Source organism: Furipterus horrens, unplaced genomic scaffold, assembly GCF_987537825.1.
Source record: "Furipterus horrens unplaced genomic scaffold, mFurHor1.1.pri manual_scaffold_2, whole genome shotgun sequence".
NCBI lineage: Eukaryota > Metazoa > Chordata > Mammalia > Chiroptera > Furipteridae > Furipterus > Furipterus horrens.
Genome location: NW_028327172.1, coordinates 14,069,754 through 14,087,795, shown reverse-complemented (window position 1 = coordinate 14,087,795; position 18,042 = coordinate 14,069,754). Strand labels below are relative to the sequence as shown.

At 43.3% G+C, this 18,042-nt stretch overlaps 1 protein-coding gene across 1 annotated transcript in view; it reads left to right on the top strand.

Annotated features, from left to right (window-relative positions):
• Window positions 1-16,309, top strand: part of EXT2 (exostosin glycosyltransferase 2) — a 132,303-nt gene extending 115,994 nt beyond the window's left edge. The window contains exons 11-14 of the mRNA XM_090262394.1: window positions 5,537-5,680; window positions 7,440-7,568; window positions 9,241-9,323; window positions 15,621-16,309. Coding sequence (XP_090118520.1) covers window positions 5,537-5,680; window positions 7,440-7,568; window positions 9,241-9,323; window positions 15,621-15,759 — 495 coding nt within the window. The 3' untranslated portion in view covers window positions 15,760-16,309. The remainder of the gene's footprint in view (window positions 1-5,536; window positions 5,681-7,439; window positions 7,569-9,240; window positions 9,324-15,620) is intronic.
• The last annotated feature ends 1,733 nt before the right edge of the window (window positions 16,310-18,042 follow it).

The window sequence follows — 18,042 nt, the reverse complement described above, 5'->3', positions numbered from 1 at the left end:
ATCCGATCACGGGCTCCTCTGTGGAAACCAGCTAGGAATTGGACTCCAGCCAGCTACCCCTTTCCCATCTGGGCAGCATGCAATGCAAGTCTGAAGGACCAGTAATTCAAAGGCATTTGCAAGTTGGGTTCCTTGCAGCTGTGCCTTGGCTGAGCCAGGCATGTGACCACGGGTCTGGCTGGCTCATGGAGTTCAGTCCCACTTGGACAGTTAGGCATTGACCAAACTCAGGGGCTGTGCAAGGAGAGAAATGAACCCCTGGCCCAGTTGGGTGCACCCTGGATCCATACTTCCCCCACCACGTCTTAGTCCCTCTCGTGGCTCCCAAACCCTAATGCATGTGGCACCCTTCTCACCAGTAGCAGTATCCCCGTGGGGCTGTGCCTTTGGAAGTGTGGTAACTGGAGCAGCCACTTCAGAGAGTTGCTTTCCTCCTGGAGCTGACCCGTGATTTCCTAATTGTACGTCCCAGATGGGCACCACCTGTGGTTATACCTACCCCTCCCCGCCCCCCCGTAGGTTTCCTGAATGTGACTGTGGTTAGCACACACCCTGAGTTTAAAAAGCGCTCTCTAAGCTGGCTTAGAGTATAGTGCATTATCCTCTTTCCAGGAACATTTATTAGGTACCCATATGTGTATGGCATTTTAAACAAAGTTAAATAATGCAGGCCATACTGTTTAGAAACCTATAACTTGCAGCTGATTACAATTAATGAGTTAGTTTTCCTGGGAATAGCTTAGTAAGGGAGAAGATAGAAGATCTTAACCCTAAAAGGACAATTAGAGGTCACTTAATCCAATCCCTCATTTTGCATATGACAGAATGAAAGCAGGACAGCTTGAGTAGGTCAGTTGCACTGCTCATCAGTGACAGAGCTAGTCCTGGCTCTGCTTTAACCATTGTCCCCCATTGTATTTTCTATAGGAGGCAATCTAGGCTGCCTCCTGTGCCTTTTAAACAAAGGTTCATTTTAGTTTAATCCTCTAATAAGGGGAAGCCACGAAAGACCTCAAGAAGCTTCAAAATTAAAAAAAAAAGTAACTCCTAAAACAGCCAAGTGATCACATATGGGAGTCCAAAGGAAGACGTTTTCATAATCCTCTTTAGAGGTGGTTAGGACAAAAATTATAAAAATTAGATGGAAGGAAACCTTGGGAGGGTGGTATTATGTTGTTACCGTCTCTGGCCCCAAATGCAAGGACTGTTAGATTATTGCTGGACCTCTAACCAAGGCATAGAGTTTATTATAACAGGCTTTTGTCTTCAAAGATGCGCGCAATTAACAAGAGTGGCAGGCGCTAGGACTGTGGTCGTCCGTGCAGACAACTGAATGGTGGCCTTGTGACTTGAGAGAGCTGTGGAAGGACCGTTACTAGAACCAGGGGGATAAAATGTGAAGTCTGAAAACTCCCGCACTACAGTCTATAAAGGCATTTGTTAGTAATGTCCTAAGGCTGACCCCAGAGTGTTCTCCTGAAGTAAAAAGAAAGAAGCTGAGCTAGAGTACAAGGTGGGTAGCCAAGGGGAGAGGGGCTGGAGCTTGAGTTCTCACTCTCCTGGCTGGGAAAATGCTTTACTGTGCACATAATCAGCTTCGTGCTACACTGGGGCTCAATTAGAGAGGGCCCGTCCCCTCCTGTTCCACTCCGTTTTGATCCTGTAGTCAGCTGCAGAGTTATAGATGAAGTGACAAGGATGGTATCTTGATTGTATCCAGCTGCCTGGAATAAGTCAAGGGCAGAGAGGCCCTGCACGAGGAGCAACGCTCACTAAAGGCTCCAGAGGAATCTGAAGTTCAGGACACCTCTGATGCTTTTAGAGCAGCGTAGTTTGGCATTCTGTGACCCAGTGTCACCAAATTAAGTCCCCCTGGAGAGAACGCTGATAAGTGGCTTGAGCTAACAGAAGAGGGCTGAAATATTAACAACATTCAACTGAGCCAATATTACTATTATTGCTGGAAACGGGTGCTTGAAGAAGAACCCCTTGGGAAAATGATTTGAACTTCCTTTGCATGGATTACCGAGCTGTGTTGACTCAAAGTAAATGGGGGGGGGGGGCAGCTTCCATCTATCAGCGGTCCCCTCTCTCCCCTTACCTTGCTTCTTTCTCTTCACTATGCCCCCCATCCCTGATGATTAGTTACTTGTGCTTGGAGCCCTTCGGAAATCTCTTTAACTCCATTGAGGTGAACTGGTGAGCATTTTACTGGTGTGACTTGAACAGGCAGGTGCTTGGTGCTGAGAAAAGGAAACTGGCTGTGTATTTTAATGGAGTCTGCCCAGGCCCGCAAATCGAACAGAAGTTATGGGTTACATACTACATAGTTGCTCTGGGCTCTATAAAACTGTAAAAGTATCATACTATTTTAATCTGCTGAAATACAAACCCCAGAGTAGAGAACAGAGCAGCAGCGTTACCCATCTGAGGAAATGTCTGACATGGATTCATTTGTCTGCAGCTATTAGGATGACGCCTGCGGCCGGTTAGCTCAGTTGGGTACAACATCGTGCTAATGAGACCAAGGTTGTGAGTTTGAGTGCCCGTGAGGTGAGCTGGTTTCACAAAGCAGCGCTCTTGTCCCAAGTCCAGACCATGCTCACAACCCAGGTCAGACATCACCTACAAAGCATGTAGAAGGTGATCACACGGAGGACTGAGCAAGACCATGTCATGACTCAGCAAATATCCCTTTACCTGCTTCTGGAAAAGCAATTTAAAACATGTGCTTTAGTGATGGTGAGTTATTACTGTGATCTTCACACACAAAGGATATCGCATGATTATTAATGGTACCGGTTGATCAGTCCTGTTGCAGACATCCTTTCTGAATTAAGGAGGGCACTGGCTCTTGCTGTGAAGAGCAGAGAAAGGCTCTCAGGTTCGTTCTTTCATTCTCGGCGCTGGCCTGCTGAGAGTGCCCATGCGCGCATTCCGCATGTGAGTGTGGACCCTGGCGTGTGCCGGCACTGTTCCTTGTGCTTCGGACGTCGCAGCGAATAAGACAGAGTCTCTGTCCTCGTGGAGTGTAAATTCTGTGCAGGGGAAGTAGATAATAAATAAGTAACAATAACTGGAACAATTTCCAAAAAATGAAAGTTGGGTGAAGAAAAGCGTAAGGTGAGGCGATATGATGAAGAATGGCTGGTGAGGGGGGGGTGTCAGTGTTTACCTTGGAGAGGAAGGTCTGGAAAGGCCTCTTGAAGCAGGCGCCTGTAAGCAGAGACCTGACCAATGAGCGGGACCCAGCCTTTTGAAGGCTGGGAGAACACTGCAGTCGGAAGAAATCGCAAGTGCAAAGGGCTTGCAGTCTAGTCACGGTTAAAGCACAAAAAGCCACTGAGATCTGAGAGAATATGGTAAGAGAAGAGGTTGAAGAGTGGGTAGACCCTTTAGAACTTGCTGAATTTGGATATTAGTCTTAGTCGGTTGGAATCCTTTTTGTTTTGTTTTGTTTTGTTTGAGGGATGAAACATTTTAAGACTTTGGAGGTGAATGTTATGGGTTGACGCGTATCTCTAAAAGATACGTTGAAATTCTAACTCTTAGTAACCTTATTTGGAGTAGGATCTTTTCAGAGGTAATCACGCTCACATGAGGTCATTGGGTGGGCCCTAATCCAGAAGAACTGGACACAGAGCCACACAGGGAAGAAGGCCATGTGAAGACAGAGGCTTGGAGGGATGCATGTATACAGCAAGGAACGCAAAGGCTGAGAGCCAGCACCAGAATTCAGGAGGGGCAAGAAACAGTCCACCCCCACAGGTTTCATAGGGAGCAGGGCCCCTCCCGCATCTCAGTTTCAGACTTGCAGGTTCCTGCCGTTTCAGGCCACCCAGTTTGTGCCACTGTGTCACAGCAGCCCTAGCCAACTAAAACAGGGAAGTTCCAGCACACTGGCTCTGTCCTTGGGAAAGCAGTGAAGAGCCCTCCCTGGGCTCAGGGACACTTGGGTGTTGGGGAAGCCTCTGGTTGCTGTAGCATATGACCATATGACTTATATGTATATACAGGGTGGCACCAAAGTAGGTTTATAGTTGCGAGTACGTGAAACTCAGAGTTTATTCTTGTATTGCTTAATAATATACATATATACATATGTATATATGGAAAAGAATACATATATAAGTATGGAAAATAATGCATATGGGTAAATATATAATGAAAATAATATAAATTTAAAATATATCTGTGTATAAAATAGGATAGAGCCCAGTGGTTGGATTATGCTGTTCAGCATACCCTAATATTGTTTTAGAAATGCCCTTTAATGATGGTTTGGAAGAGCAAGCGTGGTAGCAAGGAGATAAGTTAGAAGCCTGTGACAGTCTAGGGGAGAGCTGAGGATGGTGTGAGCCAGAGAACGGCAGTAAAAATGGTAACAGGTAGTCAGGGTCGAGCCAGCAGGACTTGCAATAGCTTGGATGCAGGGAAAGAGGAAAAAGAAAAAGAAGTAAGAAAGACTGACTCCCAGCCTTTAGGCTTGAATAGTTGGGTTGACGATTTATTGAGATGGAGAAGACTGAGAGAATGGCTTATCTGGGGCTATGGAATCAAGAGTTACACTTTGGACATGTTAAGTTTGAGGTGCCTGTTGTTTATTCAGGTGAGGATATGAAGTAAGTAGTTGGTTATCTCAAGAATGTTCAGGGCCAAACATAAATTTAGAGGTCATTAGGTTATACATGGTATTTAAAGTGATTGAAGCTAGATGAGGTCACTTAAAGAGTATAAAAAGAGAAGAGCATCCAGGGCTCGGTCTTCAGGGACTCTGGGGGTTGGAGGTCTGGGAAAGGATAAGGGATCGTGGTGCAGAAAAGCCACCGCATGAATAGCTGGCATATGGTCGATGTTCATCAATGGTACATTAATGATATGACTTTCTCTTTTAAAGGTTAAGCTAAATTACACAGAAATACATGGGAAAAGGTATTGGAAGTACCCCACCCCAAATTACTGAATTCTGTTTAACAAAACTGTCGTTGAGAACATTTCTAATATGGAAATCAAATTTTGTTTTCAATATGTTGTAAATTATAGAACCAGACAAATTCTCTATGCTTAAATTAAGCCTTCTTAAAGGTCATGAGAATGGCAGGCTGTGTGCTCCAGAGAAATCGTTATTGATTGACTGATTGATTGAAACATGGACTTTGTAAGTTTTCACAATCACCAAAATTTAATATAAATCACAGCAGTTGAGTTAGCTGCAAGATTCCCTTTATTCTTCATTTGTGTGTTCTCGAAATAATTACCTGCCTTGGCCCAATTCAATAAGCTATATAACTCCACATTATTTGAAATTTCAAGTAAGCACAGGAAGTTTTGGAGGAAGTTGGAATCACCATCTGTTTTTGGATGTCAACAGAACTAGCACCTGTTCAAATGAACGTCTTCAGAAGCATATTCTGACCTTAGTTTGTGAAGATTGGAAGCTCTGGAGTCTGTCGATGCCTGTTTGGATAACTTCACACTTCCTGTGCTTGCTTGCATCTGAACCAGGACTTGATTGTTGTTGTGCTTCTGTCCTTAGGTCTGGCGGGAATTCCCTGACCGGTTGGTGGGTTACCCCGGTCGTCTGCATCTCTGGGACCATGAGATGAGTAAGTGGAAGTATGAGTCTGAGTGGACTAATGAGGTGTCCATGGTGCTCACTGGAGCAGCGTTTTATCACAAGGTAAGGCGTGGGCAGGCTTGGGGCAGGTGGGTCTGCGTTAACAAAACCGGAGTACAATACTCATTTTATTTGGCCCAATTTATTTTTGCTGAGTTTAAGAAAAATGTTCTACCTAGAGGGCTTAGAAAGGCCATGTTGCATGATGTTTTTTAAAGAATAAAGTTATTATTTTTCTAGTTATAAAATAATAAATGCTCATAATAGAAAATATAAAAAATTCAAAACAAATTTTATTATATAAGAAAAGTCATTCGTATATCACTTAGAGAACTATTATTGTTATTTAGATGGTTTTTCCACTTTGCCTTTTATTTCTTTACTAATGCATGCACATATACACACATGCCATTATAAATATTCACATTAGCCTGCTATTTTCATGTATTATATTGTGAGGTTTTCTCATGTCATTAACATTTCTTTCCAGTTTTTTTCTTAACATAATTGCCAATATACCAGTATCTTGGTATTTCATAAATTTTGTGTAATTATTATTCTATCATTGAGTGTTTTAAGTTGTTTCTACCTTTTTTGCTATTTTAGATAATACTTAATATCTAATGCTTAAATAATGATTAATATCCTTTTTCATAACTGTTTGTACTTTTGACCATTATGATAGATTCCTAGAAGTAGGATTCCATCAAAGGGAATAAAAATTGGGGGGAGGTTTTGATACATATTTTTGTCTACTGTTTTCAGTATTGTTTGTACCAATATACACTCCTACCAGCAAAATATAAAATTATCTTACCATACTCTCCCTCACATGAAGTGCACGTGAAAATGGATCGTAATGTTTTAACTGATTTGACTACTGGTGAGATTAAAATTCCTTTTGTGTATTAGCCTTTTGTATTTCCGCTCATCTAAGAATTATTGCTTCATGTTTTTGACTCCTTTAATTAGGGAGTGATTAAAGGCTATGCATTGGACTTCAGGATATTCGGTTTGATGATAGCGTGTTCCCTGAAAGCGTATGGTTTAATGAAACAGCAGTAACTTATTAATTGTCAGCGGTGGCATAAGGAACTGATATTGGGAGACAGATCAGTTCAAGCCAGCACAGGTGGCTTCCCTTCGCTGTGCAGCGCTGGCTCGTCATCATCCCAGCACTGCCGCCCTCGTGGTTGCCGGGGCTCCAGGCCCTGCAGTGGTTTTTTTGTTCTTAACAATAAGTAAATAAATCAAGTTTATGATCTGGGGAGTTATAGTAGTAGATGGTGTGTACACTTAAAAAGTTTTTGCCCATGAATTTTTATACTATTTCATGTGTGTAGATTATGATAGTTTCAGAATTGCCTCGTTTTTGTTTTCCTGTAAAGAGCACATGCCTTTGTCGTGTCAATCCACTGTTAATTTATCTCTGTTTCTCTTTGCAACCTGTGGACAGAATAGAGAAAATGGGACTGAGCATTGTGACTCCAGGGGAGGGATTTGGTAAAGATGAATATGTAGTGTATCTCTGCACATTATGTATGAAACACTCAATCAACCCAAAGGGCCTGCATCCTAAAGGACTTTATGTGGTACCTCTACTCTGCTCACAATAGGGGATTTTGAAGAGATGACAGTATTAAAGATCTTGGTCACCTGACCAAAAAGCATTCTGGTAATTCCTTTGCCCTTTCTGTTGATACAGCCTGTGTTGAATGTTATGAGAGAGAGCTTGTCCCCGTGCCATGATTGAGTTGCACTTTACATATCAGCCAGAGGGAGCTGCTGTTTGAATGTTTCTCCTTTTTGTCTCACCTGATAGTATTTTAATTACCTGTATACCTACAAAATGCCTGGGGATATCAAGAACTGGGTGGATGCTCATATGAACTGTGAAGACATTGCTATGAATTTCCTGGTGGCTAATGTCACAGGGAAAGCTGTCATTAAGGTAAGAGGCGTCCTTCTCCAGTTCTGCCACTAACTTGCTTTGTGATGTTGGGCAAGTCTCTTTTCTCTGAGCCTGAGAAGTTCCCATAATTATAAATAACGTATTAGACTAGATGAACTTAAACCTCCCTTTTCGCTTTTTAAGATTCTATGATTGACACTGTCACATTGTAGAACTAAAGGGTAGGCTTTGATAATTTAAACATACTTTTTATACAGTTACTTTTGTTACTGTTCTTAAACTCCAGTATTAGAGATCAAGGCAATGATAGTCCATTTACAAATCATGTTTTTAAAAAAATTAATTTTATTCTCAAAGCTGAGTTGGAATCTAGTTGTTAGCTAATGGATACAGTGTACATCATTCTTAAGGTAGCCAATCTTTTTTTATAGACATTGAGAAAGTAGTACACTTTGTACAATTAAACCTGTAGTTGTCCCAAATCTGTTTTTGAATGTTGATTTCCGAGTATTAAAAAGTACCTTTCTTATAATGTACTAAAGATCCCATGGGGGGATAGATATCTATTTTTGAAATCTAGAATTTGCTCAGATTCAATCCCTAGATAAGAGGGTACACACTTCTTTATATGAGTGGAATCATCTTGACCCTTTTTCATTCTGGATTAGAATTCCATGCATGACAATGGCCAGATTCCTAATACTGGAATCTCCCTCTACTGGAAGCTTATATTGGAAGCATAGTATGACATTCCCGACTGATTCCTCGTGCTATTAATTGATGAGAGAAACCAAATTAAACCAAAGTGACTTAAGGAAAGAGGAAAAGTCATTCTCTGTGCTCTCCAAACCTGACCCAATTTTCATCCTGTCCCCCAGCTCTCTGAATAATTCAGTGGACAGCTCACTGCAAGGAAACTTAAAGAATGTAAACTGTGAAATTCATTTTAAAGGAAGTTTCTCTCCAGATTTGCTTTTTGACCTGCTTCAAGGTGTCTTTAGCTGTGCTTGCTTACTCTGGCCTGTCATTCCTGGTGTCCTGTGCTTTGTAACCCTGCCTTCCTTATCATTCTCCCCTCCCAGCCATCTGCTGTCTCCTTATCTTCTCTAGGTCAGGATGGCAGCTGCCCCTGCCTTTGCTAGAAAAAGCATTGGAAGTTTAAGGTTTGGGGAGGTGGGAAGAGAATCAGTGAAAAGGATTCGGAGGATAAAGATAAAGAGCCATTGGATTGTTTTTTCGGATTCAGGGAGTTGCAAAATAACCTGGCATCTTCAAGAGCCTGGTGCTGCTCATAGCACTTGCCGTGAGCTGGAAGAAGGAGAAGGAGCGCCTCTTGGAACTAAGGTTACGGTGAAAGTTATGGGAAGCTGTATTTCATCGCCCTTATGGCTGCAAGAACAAATGGTGTTTATACAAGGACCTTGGCAGTGAGAAAACAGTCATTAAACAGGAATTAAGGAGCTTGTCATCACCACTTCTTTCCAGTTACAGAAGGCAAAAGCCCTCCAAGCCTGTTTTATTGGGCCCTTGTGAGTTCTGCTGTTGGCTGAGCCAGACAGAAGTGAATGGAGGAATGGCGAGGTGTGCGCTTGTGTGCAGAGGGAGCGGGTGTCTCCACTTACCGCACAGAAGCAGGCAGAGTGGTGTCACAAGCATGACTTTATTGTCCTTGGCACTGACAACCAGGTGTGTTTGTGTGCTTCTCTGGCAGGTAACACCGCGGAAGAAATTCAAGTGCCCTGAGTGCACAGCCATTGATGGGCTTTCCCTGGACCAGACACACATGGTGGAGAGGTGAGTGAGCCCCTTAGCAAGAGTCTGCCCCAGCTTCTGATCCCCATTTCCTGCCTAGGGCCTGTTTATGGCACTGTTTTTGAAATACAAGGACAGCAGCTGGTAGCCATAGTCACCTCCTTTTGCACTGTGGGGATTGGATTAGTTCAAGCCCAGGTCACCCAAAGAATTAATTTGGAATGCTACTCACTCAATTTGTAATGGCTGGAAGGGTCTTAAAAATATAGCTAGTCTTAAGCTCCAGAAGCCAGATTCTCCATTCAGACTAAGCAGTTAACCATCCACAGTCATTTGAGTGGAAGCTAGTTAATTCCAAGGAAATACTGGATTGTGTTTCAGGGTAATATCTCCATGTTACAGTAAAAGTTTGATCAGAAAGAATTAAACCAAACCCACCAGAGACAAATGACCTTTGCTGACACTACTGGAGCACCTACCAAGAACAGAATTGAAAGCCCAGCTCTTCACCTTACCGAGGGAGGGGAGCAGGGCAGCTCTGAAACACTCCCTCCATTTCAGTCCATTCAGTTCCTCAATAAGCACACCTTTGTGTGGAGTGCAGCACCAGGCCTTGTAGGTGAGGGTAAAAGCAACGGAGACCCATGTCTTCCCTGAAGACCGTTATAATCTTATAGTAGACATCAGAGTTCTCACCTGCAACCCAAAGGCCCTGAGCTTCGAATTCCTTCAGTCAAACCCAATTCTTCCTAAAGGCAGCTCCTTATGCAAGACAGCAAGCTCTAACCTCCAGCAGCACTGCTGTCAAGAGACCAGAATTCACTCAGAACATTAACGGTAGCTTTGTACAGTGAGATATCCAGGTCAGGTTTCCACGGGTCTCACGTGCTTCTGTTCGCAGCATCCATTTCTGAAATCTGTCAGCCATATTAAAGTCCTTCAAGCCTGGAGGATTTTTTTTGTTTTTGTTTTTGTTTTTTTTTTGGTACAGAAAGTTGTTTCTTTTTAGTTGGCCTGGATTCTTCTGTAATGCTTTCTTCTTACTCTTCTTACTATTACTCTCTAAATAATCTCTTTCTGTCTTTCATATATTAATATCTTATCCAAGTGACATGACTTTTACCAACTGTCAATGTGAAATATTATATTATTGTGATTTTGGAAATATCTTTCACTGGTATCATAAATATGACAGGGCAGTGACAGTAACTGTCACAGCTCGTTTGGAAGAGAGGCCCAACTAGAGTTCTGCTGGAGTACGTGAAAATATTATTTAAACCTACCACTATTCTGTGTTCGGGGAGAATTTATAGCATTAAGCAATTGGTTGTTGATTGGGCTAAGTTGAAATAGTGGGGTTATATGGTCCAAGAAATAAATTGTAGGGAGAAACGTTGGCCTGATAATAGCCCTGGAGCTCATGCTAAGGTTAAGCAACTCCTCTCTAGCACCACTGAGATCGTTACAAAAGTAAAGAGACTTAAAATACAGTGAGAGAGATGTGAGTTAGATATATTTACTACTTAACACTGAAGAAAGTAACTAAGGGAAATGTGGAGGCTTCCTGTTGAAGAGAGGCTTTTGAAAGTAGAATAGATGTTATCAAAGTTAATCCAAAGCCATATGTGATAAGTACCATACGGGAGACTCAAAATGTTATAATTGATCAGAGGAAAGAGAAGTGACTTCTTGCTGGGTTGATTTTTTTTTTTTTTAGGAATAATTTTGTAAAAGAAATGGCATTTGAGGTAAGCCTTCAAAGATCACTAGGATCCCAGCTGATGATACGCTGGGCAAGATGAGGAGATTCTAGGTAGGGGAAATTATAATCAAAGGTGCCCAGCAGCAAATTCAAGGTGTATTTGGCAAGCAGTTAAGAAGTTCAGTTTGGCTAGAGCATAGAGTTCTGACCTCTTAGCGCCCAGCTGCCTTGAATCCTCAATTAAGGAGCTTGAATATTTTTCTCCAGACTCTAGTAAGCCACACTCCTTTTGAACAGTGGGGCAGCTTCTTATTTCTTCTATATTTCCAATCTGCTCCTGACATGCAACAGAGGAACAGCTCCATTTAAGTTTTGTTTTGAGATTCATTTGGAAGCAGTGCATAGGATGGAGTTGAAGGTAAAGAGATTGAAGAAAGAACAACAGTTAGAAGGCTCGGACTAAATTGAGTGTGGGAAGAAAGGAATGAATTAAATTGCAAGAGATTTTTTCCCCTGAAAGAAGATGTGCTAGAACTGACTTCCAACTGGATAGGTTTGGGAAGGTTATGAAGAAGGAGTCAAGAGAGGTAAGTTCTAGATTTCCAGTCAGGAAGGATGGTAGTACCTTTACCATTGTGAATGGTATAGCTAGGAGGAGACCCTGAAGAGGGGGAGGGGTGCGTAGTTCTACCTTTAACAGCATAATTAGTGAGGACAGGAAGAGACCTTAATCATGGGTGAAGCTGGAGAACAGTACGGTAGGTGATTTGGGGGTTTTGCTCTATGTACATGCAGGGGTAGATACGGGGCAAGCAGTTGGAAGCGTGGAACTAGAACTTGAGAAAGAATATTACCAGCAAAGATATTTGGAATACGTCGGCCCAGAGATGACAACTGATTGAAGAAAGGCCAAGAGCAGAATCTTGAGAAATTCTGACATTTAGGAGACAGAAAGAGTCACCGGAAACAGAGAAGCAACCATTGGAGAATCCAGGAGAGAACCAGGCTCTACAGTGCTCAGAAGCAGGGGAGGAGCAGGGGCCCTGCAGCCTGGGCAAAGGTCTTTGGTGACCTTGAAAAAAATAATGTCATAGACTGGTGGGGCTCCAGGGTATATAGAGTGTGAGTCTCTGGTGAGGAAGTGGAGTTAGTGAATTTAGACTACGTTTTTGAGAAATTTGATAGGGAATTGGTCTTGAAGACAGAAATTGGGCATAAAACTATCCAGTCTTTAATATGAATCACTGAATTATTAAATAAAGCACTTAGATTGGGAAGAAAGAAGACATGATTTAAACCATCTTGTGTAGACCAAGAGATGGATTCGAACTGTAGAATTGTTCATTTGTTTTATTTTTGTAATGATGCCCTTTGCAGAGTACATGTTTTGCACACAATAGTGAAAGGAGCTTTGCAACCTTATGTTGGGTTTTGTGCTTCAATAAGCTGATTTATTTTGTCTTTGGGCTCTAGAATCAGAAATCTCAGTTATGCAGAGAAGTAGCTTTTTACTACCCTATATCCATTTCCAGGATTCGCTGTTATTTCTTTAAGAACCAGGAGAATTCGTTATGCTCATTTTGACCAATAGCTTCAATAAGGTCAGGGCATTATGGCAGACAGTGTTGATTTAAGAAAAAGAACATAGTATTTTGACTCGGGCCAATCTGTGTTCAAATTGTGAGTTTGCCACTTGTTTGACTTAAGGAAATTGACTTACCTTATCTGAACTTCAGTCTTTTCATCTCCTAAAATGGGGATATTAATATCTATCAAATAACAGTGTCCATTCATTGGTTCAACAAATATTTATTGAGCCTCTTTGTGCCAAACACATATTATATGCTGGTGACTAAAGTAATAATGAAATGCATGAAAGCTTGTAGCACAGTGCCTGGCAGAATTCGTTTCCTTCCCAATTTCCCCAGCATTAGTCCTAAAGACTCCTGGTTACTTTACGTAATTGTATGTGTTTGAAAGGAAAACAGAAAACTATTAGTTCCCACACCCCCCCCACCCAGGTGCTTCTGAACTTTAGAGATCGACATTGGCAGTTCTTAGCCTGTTTGTACTCAATTAGAACAGCAACCCAGGGGAACAGTTACTGACAAGGGTAGCTGGACACCTTACAGAACAACTCAGGTGGGCCACCAGCAGCAAGCCAAACTTCTCATCTAGCCTAACCTGTTCCCCAGCCCAGATCCCTGTGTAAAAAGAGAGTAGGGAACATCATCAGTACCTGGCAGGAGAGTTCAGAGTGGACCAGCCACTTCTCCAGTGCAGGCTGTGTGGGGAGAAAGAAATACTCATTAAACCCGGGTTAGCCAGGGGCAGCTGTCAACATGTCAAGCTGGCCGGAGCCCCAGCGGCCTCTCGCCTGTGGCCCAGCCCTATTGGCAGATCTGGTTACAGAGGAGACATTGTCCTCCATACTCTCCAGGGGGCTGTGGAGCCTCTCTGCTCTGCCAAGAGCCATGATTCTTCTTTAATACCTACTCGCTGGTACCTATGCTAGGGACAGCGGGGCTCTGCTGGCCGGAATCCACAGGCATAAGAACTGGAAACTGGAAGAACCAGCACATGATTGCGGGCAGAACAGCTGTCAAAAGTAAAACTTGGAGAAATTTGCCTTTGCCACTGCCTTGACCCCATTATTTGAGGAGAGGGAAGCTGTTGTCTGATGCTTGTTTCATACGATTTGGTTGAAACGCCTCAGTCTTTTTCCCCAATCTGCCCTCAATTTGGAACCTATGACTGCTAGCTCCTGAGTCTCAGGAGACTGCCAACAGGAGGGCAGCCCTGTTCCCTGAGGGGTACGGTCGTCGCTGCCATGAGAAGAGCAGAGGCGCTATGGCCAGTGCGAGCCTGTTGTGAAGCCCTGCTCCGCCTTCTCCAGCTCCTGGTCCTCGGCTGGTTCTCTCCCCTCCTGTCCCAATTTCTCCGCCCGCATCAGGCAGCTACGGGAACCCCTGCCCTTGGATGCACAGAAGGGGATACTTTAAGGAATCAATAAAATTATGTATGTAAGTTATTTGGCGTGAAATTGGTACTCAACAGTTATTAATTTCCAGCCCCTCCCCTTGGACCCTAGAATAGTGTTAATAAATAAATTTGTATCATCTCATAATGAAGACTTGAGCCTCGGGAGCCAGAATGCCTGGTTTGGCCCTGCCTCTTACTAGTTACCTGCAATTTGGACATGTTGCTTAGCCTCCCTGTGACTCGGTCTTCCCAGTGTAAAGTGGAATAACAGTAGGACCTGCCCCACAGGGCTGTTGTGAGGGTGAACTGGGTCACTAGGACGTGGAAAGCACTCTTAGCACAGTAAGTGTTAGCTGTTGATTTGTGGTATTGGTGGACATGATGCTATTAGCCAGACGAGCTCAAAATGAAGTCATAACACATTTTTCTAGAAATATAGTGACTAAGAGAGAAGAAATGTGTTGACTGGCTTCTTTATTAATGGGTTTCTTCCTAAAGCTCAAAGTACTGAAATAAAATGTTGTTGATTAAAATAATTAGAAACAAAACCTACAGTACCTCTGAGGACAGAAGAAACTTCTGGTCTGCGCTTGAAATTCAGCCCTTTCTTGGTCAAGGTTCTGCCTCTGATTGGTTCATTCGTATTGTACTCTAGTTGTCGGGTGCCACGGCCTAACTGAGGAGCGGGTGTACTGACCTTTCTGAAATCCATCCCGGAGCTCCCTTTCACTTCAAAAGCGGTTTTCCCAGGCTTGTTACTCCCCTCTGGTCTGACGCTGAGGTGTCCTCATCACCCAGCTGTCACAGTCAGTTGGCCTGATTGACCAGAACTATGTCCCGCCAAGGTGCCTGACCCGCTCACCTCCTAAGAGGTTGCTCACAGGCTTGGGGCGGGGGGGGTTTGGGGGGGTGTGAGGAAACTGACTCCGCTCCTCCAGCAGTGCTGAGCGGTTCTGTCACCAAGTTGGCTGTTGGCTGCTGATTCTGACGTGGACGTGGTTCAAATTATAGACGCTGTTCTGTGGGGACTTCAGTGTTCAGAGAAGAACTTGTGGAAGGTGACGGACAGCTCCCAGAGGTTGCCACTTAGAGGCCTTCAGCAAATGTTGGTCGAATGGGTGGAGTGTTTGAAATCGAGGTTCTCCACCCACCCTGGGTTCTCTTGCCTTCCTTCGCTCTGTGTGTAAGGGCCTCCCCTGTGCCCGTTAAACCAGCAATCGAAAGCTCAGATCCAAGTGGCTTTTTCCTTCCCACCGTTTGCCTTCTCTTCAGCTGGCAGAGATGGGGTTAAGAATTGTTGGTAGCTAATCCACCTTGGTTTGAGGCCTGCTTGTACTGATCTGGAAGAACGACTGGAATTTGAGGGGGAGGGGAAGAGATATCTGACCCCTGTAGGCCCTCCAAACAGCAGTCCCTGTTCACTTTCTCCTGCAGAACTAACAGTCCGCGCGCCCCCCGGGTCGCTTTTTTATCCACACCTTTCCGACCTTTTTAAGAACCTGGGAGCAGGCTGGGGCTACTTGGATTTCTTCTGTTGATGTTGAACATTATGCATTTTGCTCTCATCTCTCAGCCTCTTGAACAGTTTCTCTTTTTTTCCCCCACCTCCATCCCTCTTACCTGCTCAACGCCCCTGTCCTTCCCCAACCCCACAGGTCTGAGTGCATCAACAAGTTTGCGTCCGTCTTTGGGACAATGCCCCTGAAGGTGGTAGAGCACCGAGCTGACCCTGTCCTGTACAAAGATGACTTTCCTGAGAAACTGAAGAGCTTCCCCAACATCGGCAGCTTATAAACCTGCCACGGTGGAGGTCTGAACATTGAGCTTGGACAAAGGAAGAGAACACCTTTGATAGCAGGGCGAGGACATAAGGGTGGAAGATTGGCACACTGGGTCTTGGCATAGAACCCCTGACCTACTTTCTCAAGAACAGGAACCTCAAGAGACTGTCTAAGCATCTTGAGCTGTGCATCCTCTGTTCTAGTGTTTCTTATGATGTCTGATGGCTTCTTAAGAGTGCCAGATGGAAACCTTAGGGGTGTGCTCCAGGTTTACACCCAGCTCACACTCTTTAGTTTCCCATTCTGGCATCACAACCTGAAAGGAAACTTCACTGACTGGAGAACGGCTGAGGAGAGAAACCTACAGCCCACTTTAGAGTCGGGGAATCGTGGAGAAGATGCCCACATCTGACTTCTGGTTATTTCAGATCAATGAGTTCTTGGGAGGAAAAGCCAAGCCCAAAATTTGGTGCAAAATTCAATAATAGTGGGAAATGATATGCAGCATGGGGCAGAAGTGTGTTTACAGTTGTTTGTGTGGAAAGTAATACAATAATAAATAATAATACAAGAAATAAACTTTCACATACTGCTGTCAGCCTACTTCTGCCCCACCCTGTATACTCGGGACCTGGGTGCAAGACTCATGCACAGAAGACCCTCTGCTGCTGAGTTGGGATGCTATAAGCCCCATGAAGTATTCCTGTTTGGTTTGGCTTTTTTGATATGATTAAAATTATTTTTTATTCATTTTTCTACTATGTCTAAGACATTAATTATCGGTGGTCTAAGGGGCATCTTTCTTTGTTTGCTTATTTAACTCCTTCTTCTGGCCTTAACTCCAGTCTGCTGCCCATGTCTGGGAAGACACAGCCAGGAGGAATACCTGGTGCCATGTGTATCAAGCAGAGTAAGATCCCCAAACTAAACATTCTAAGCGAAGATGTGTCCCAGGACCTCCAAAGGTTTTGTTTGTTTCCTTATTAGGTCCAGTCAATCTTCTGTAGGTATTCTCAAGGAAAAACAGAGGGCCTCTAATAGCTATACACTGAGCTGCTCCAGCAAGTACCATTGTGAAAGTTGAGGGAGATGTGACCCCACCCAAGGAGATGCCAAAATTTCCCTCATTCTTTTGGTGTAAACGTAACATTAGCCAGGGAGGTTCTGGCTAATGTTAAATGCTGCTATAACAACTGCTTTGCAATAGTTGCTGGTATATTTAAATCGTTAAATTTCAGCATTTAGTAATACTGCACATGTGTGAATTATACCTCTTTAAGCCCAGTTGATGAACAAATCTACTCTGGCAAATGTTAGATGTTATGGATTCAAAACAGATTTATCTGGCTCTAATATTAAGATTAGCCACAGTTTGGGCTTTAGCCATAACATACGTCCCAGAACACAAAATACATAACAATTTGCTTGGAATATGGATATAATTACTGAAACCTAGTTGTGTGCCAGTTGAAGTCACTAATACGCCTCCCATTGTTCTGTTGAGTGACATGAAGGTGAGCGGTTATTATGTTATAGTTTTTAAAAACTTGTCATTTTAACAAGGATCAGTTCACATGTGTTCTGACAGATGTTGAGAGGTAAAAGAAAAATTTCAGAAGTAGTAAAATTGGAAGTGGAAATCATGAGGGCTTCATCTTTCATATTAAGGAGTGCTAGAGTCGTGGACTGTTTTATTGTAGGTAGAAGGGACGAGAGACCATCTCATTCTGTTCATTCATTTTGCAGAGGCAGATGCTGAAGCTGTGACTTGTTCAGCGTAGCGCAGCTGCCCATACAGGTGCTTACTAAGTACTTCTCGTTTGGGTAATTACACACTAGTCAGCAGGGTATATGTGTGGGGAGGCATTTTGGTCTCATATTCCTAATCCTGGGGATGGTATGATCAAAACCAAGAGAAAGTGATTCTTTTTGTCACCCAGATACCAGTAGCTGATACAAACAGTACTTCCAGCCTTTTGGGGGGCTCTCTAGCTTGTTTTCAAATTTGGGGCAGATGGAAGAGGAGAGCCTCACATTGAAGTCCCTGCTAAACACCAAGAAACTGTGCTAAGGTTATTTATGTTTGTTTCGTCACCCTTGGTTCTTCCCTCGGCCTGGCTTCTTCAGCTGTGTCTGCCTTTTTCACGTCACTGAATGCACCACCTTAGCAACTGCTTTCTCATCCAGGTCTCCCTCCCAAAGGGTACTTTTTTTGTTTTTTCTTTTTTCTTTTTTTCCTAACCTTGTTAGCCCTTTGATTTTGGAAGAAGAACTCTTTAATCTGAGCTCATTGGGC